Raw genomic sequence first — 3,318 nt, 5'->3', positions numbered from 1 at the left:
CATGCAAAGAGTTGACTCATTGGAAAAGACCCTGATGCTAGGAGGGATTGGGGGCAGGAGGAAAAGGGGATGACAGAGGATAAGATGACTGGATGGCATCACTGACTTGATGGACATGAGTTTGGGTAAATCCACGAGTTGGTGATGGACAGGGAGGCCTGGCGTGCTGTGATTCATGGGGTTGCAAAGAGTCGGACATAACTGAGAGACTGAACTGAACTGAACTGATTGTTATTAGGAGATTTATTATGTTTCAGACTGATCAGGACTTTGCCCACTATCTCTCATCCTCAAAGTAATTCTGCTATTTTACTATCTCCTGTTCATCAGTAAGTGTATGAAATTTCACAGATAAACATTTATTTTTAAGTTCACATAAAAATGGAACAAATATTTTGAAAGTGAAACTATGTGTAAAAATTGTCTAAAGAATGTCTAGCACAGAGTAATAGTTTCCGATGTTTTCTCTTTTTAATCTCTCTAACATATTTATTCCTTTTTTTCCCTCTTTCAGCTTGTTAAGAGCCGTCTCTCATTTTCATCTCTTGATCTGACTGAGCAAGTGTTGATTTTATACCTTTACGATGTCACAGCTGTTTCTACTTGGTGGATGGTGTTACCAACAATGGTAGCAAGCTCTACAGAGAGTTTGCAAGTGAAATCAGCTTTAGAAGCCTGGCCTGAAAAGTGTTTGGAGCAAACATCTCTAGAAATCGGAGAAACCACTTCCTAACTGCTTTACTAAAATCTATTTCTTGCCGTTTTTTTTTTTTTTTCTTTTTTCTTAATTCTACCTTCATTTTGGATCAAGCAGAAAGAGCTACCCTATAGTTCAGCCTGACTGTATAAATCGTTTAATTAGATTATAGGTGGGGAGGGGCAAAACCTAATAGTAAAAGGGGAATTTATTTGCAGGACATATCTTTGTGTGGGTACTTTTTTCCTCAGGACCTGATGGGGAAGTGTGACATCCATGGTTCTCCTTGTCAGTTAACATTATCTGACTATATTATCAATAGTCTATTTGTAAGAAATACCTCATTCTTTTATTCTTTTATTCTATTATGAGAAGTCTTTCAAAACTTCTTTATTCCTCGTTCTTTTATTCCTTTATTCTTTTATGAGAAGTCTTTCAAAACCGTGTTTTCTCTGTTTATGTCTCAGACAAAAGTGCTGAAAGAAGGGAGAAGTACATAACAGACCTACGCTGAAAGTGCCATTTCAGATCTGGGAATAAATACTTCCCAATCAATTTATCATGCACACTCTCAATTCCTCTAAGGTGGAGATCACCACCTTCTTCCTGATTGGAATCCCAGGACTGGAGCATGTTCACGTATGGATCTCTGTCCCCATCTGCCTCATGTACCTGGTGGCCATTCTTGGCAGTTGCACCACCCTCTTCATGATCAGGACAGAGCCCTCACGCCATGCACCCATGTACTACTTCCTTTCCAAGTTGGCTGTCTCTGACCTGAGACTGTCCCTCTCATCCCTCCCCACTATGCTGCTGATCTTTGCTCTCAATGCCACAGGAATTTCCCCAAGTGCCTGCTTTGCTCAAGAATTCTTTATCCATGGATTCACAAATCTGGAGTCCTCAGTGCTCCTGGTCATGTCTTTTGTTCGCTTTTTGGCCATCCATAACCCCCTGAGATACAGCTCCATCTTCCCCAATGCCAGAGTAGCCAAAATGGGTCTGGTGTTCCTCATTAAAAGCACGCTCTTAGTGCTTGCATTTCCTTTCACTCTTAAAAGATTGACCTATTGTAGGAAGAGCCTACTTTCTCACTCTTACTGTCTCCATCAAGATGTCATGAAGCTTGCCTGCTCTGACAACACAGTTAACTTTTTCTATGGCTTCTTTGTTGTTCTCTGTATGATGACAGACAGCATGTTCATTGCTGTGTTCAATGTATTCATCCTGAAGACTGTGATGGGAACTGGATCCCACAAGGAGCAGCTCAAGGCCCTCAATACCTGTGTCTCCCACATCTGTGCTGTGCTCATCTTCTACATGCCCATCATTGTTTCGGCTTCCATGCACCACTTTGGCAAGCTCAAGTGCCCAGTGGCCATGATCCTCATTGCTGACATTTTCTTGCTAGTGCCACCTCTGATGAATCCCATTGTCTACTGTGTGAAGACACACAAATTTGTGAGAAGGTTCTGGGGAAATTTGGTCTAAAATAAAGGTATGGGGAAAAGTGAGGCAGGGTCAGCCAGGTTCAGGGAGTAAAACATACCTTTCTAAGCAAAGTATTATGGATGGGTCATTCTTATCTTTCCTAATCATGATTGTAATCAGTACAACAGCATGTGGTCTGGGCATTGAGGTCTGTGAGCTTAGGACTTACATGGGCATTTATAGGTATGTATGGGATAATTTTGTAATATAATTAAAATCATGAACCAATACATGGATGTGGAATTTTAGTTACAGTGTTTACAACACAAGGATGTAAAAATGGAAGTAGAGATTGTTTTCCCTTATAGAGAATGAATATCAGAGAAGCTGGAGTCTAAAGACATTACTCCAAACCAGTTACTGATTTTCTTTCGTGCAGCCTTCAGACATGTATTTACTGTGGGGACTCAATTTAAATTCTTGATTTCCCATTTAAATTAAAAAAGTCTGTTTTCAAATATGAGTTGCTTGTATATTTGCTCCCTTTGCTCTTTTTTTTTTTTTTTTTTTTAATTTTACATTGGGTTATAGTTGATTTGGGCTTCCCTTGTGGCTCAGCTGGTAAAGAATCTGCCTGCAATGTGGGAGACCTGGGTTTGATCCCTGGGTTGGGAAGATCCTCTGGAGAAGGGAAAGGCTACCCACTCCAGTATTCTGGCCTGGAGAATCCCATGGACTATAGTCCATGGGGTCGCAAAGTGTCGGATACGACTGGGCAACTTTCACTTTTCATAGTTGATTCACAATGTGGTGTTAGTTTCAGGTATACAGCCAAGTGATTCAGTTACATATTCTTTTTCAGATACTTTTCCCATTTATGTTAATACAGAATACTGAGTAGTGTTTTTCATGTTATATAGTAGGTCTGTATTAATTATCTCTCTTATATACAGTAGTGTGTATTTTAATCTCAAATTTCTAATTTATTTATCCTCACCACCTTTCCCCTTTGATAACCTAACCCTGTCTTCTAAGTCTGTGAGTCTGTTTTTGTTTTGTAAATAAGTTCATTTGTATCTTTTCATAGATCACACATGTAAGTGGTATCACATGATACTTGTCTTTCTCTATCTGGCTTACTTCACTTAGTATGATAATCTCCAGGTCCATCCATGTTGCTGCAAACTGCA

At 39.8% G+C, this 3,318-nt stretch overlaps 1 protein-coding gene across 1 annotated transcript; it reads left to right on the top strand.

Annotated features, from left to right (window-relative positions):
• Nucleotides 1-1,258: 1,258 nt before the first annotated feature.
• Nucleotides 1,259-2,188, top strand: LOC104983219 (olfactory receptor 51A7-like). Its single transcript, XM_010832668.1, has one exon. It carries the CDS (start codon nucleotides 1,259-1,261, stop codon nucleotides 2,186-2,188), a length of 930 nt encoding a protein of 309 aa, XP_010830970.1.
• The last annotated feature ends 1,130 nt before the right edge of the window (nucleotides 2,189-3,318 follow it).

This window comes from Bison bison, unplaced genomic scaffold (assembly GCF_000754665.1).
Source record: "Bison bison bison isolate TAMUID 2011002044 unplaced genomic scaffold, Bison_UMD1.0 scf7180017862103, whole genome shotgun sequence".
Lineage (NCBI taxonomy): Eukaryota > Metazoa > Chordata > Mammalia > Artiodactyla > Bovidae > Bison > Bison bison.
Note: the sequence above shows the minus strand (reverse complement) of the source record. Positions and strands in the feature narration are given on the sequence as shown.

Bases quoted from the DNA above. Each gene is read 5' to 3' on its own strand.
- LOC104983219 (XM_010832668.1), top strand. From the start codon at position 1,259: ATGCACACTCTCAATTCCTCTAAGGTGGAGATCACCACCTTCTTCCTG.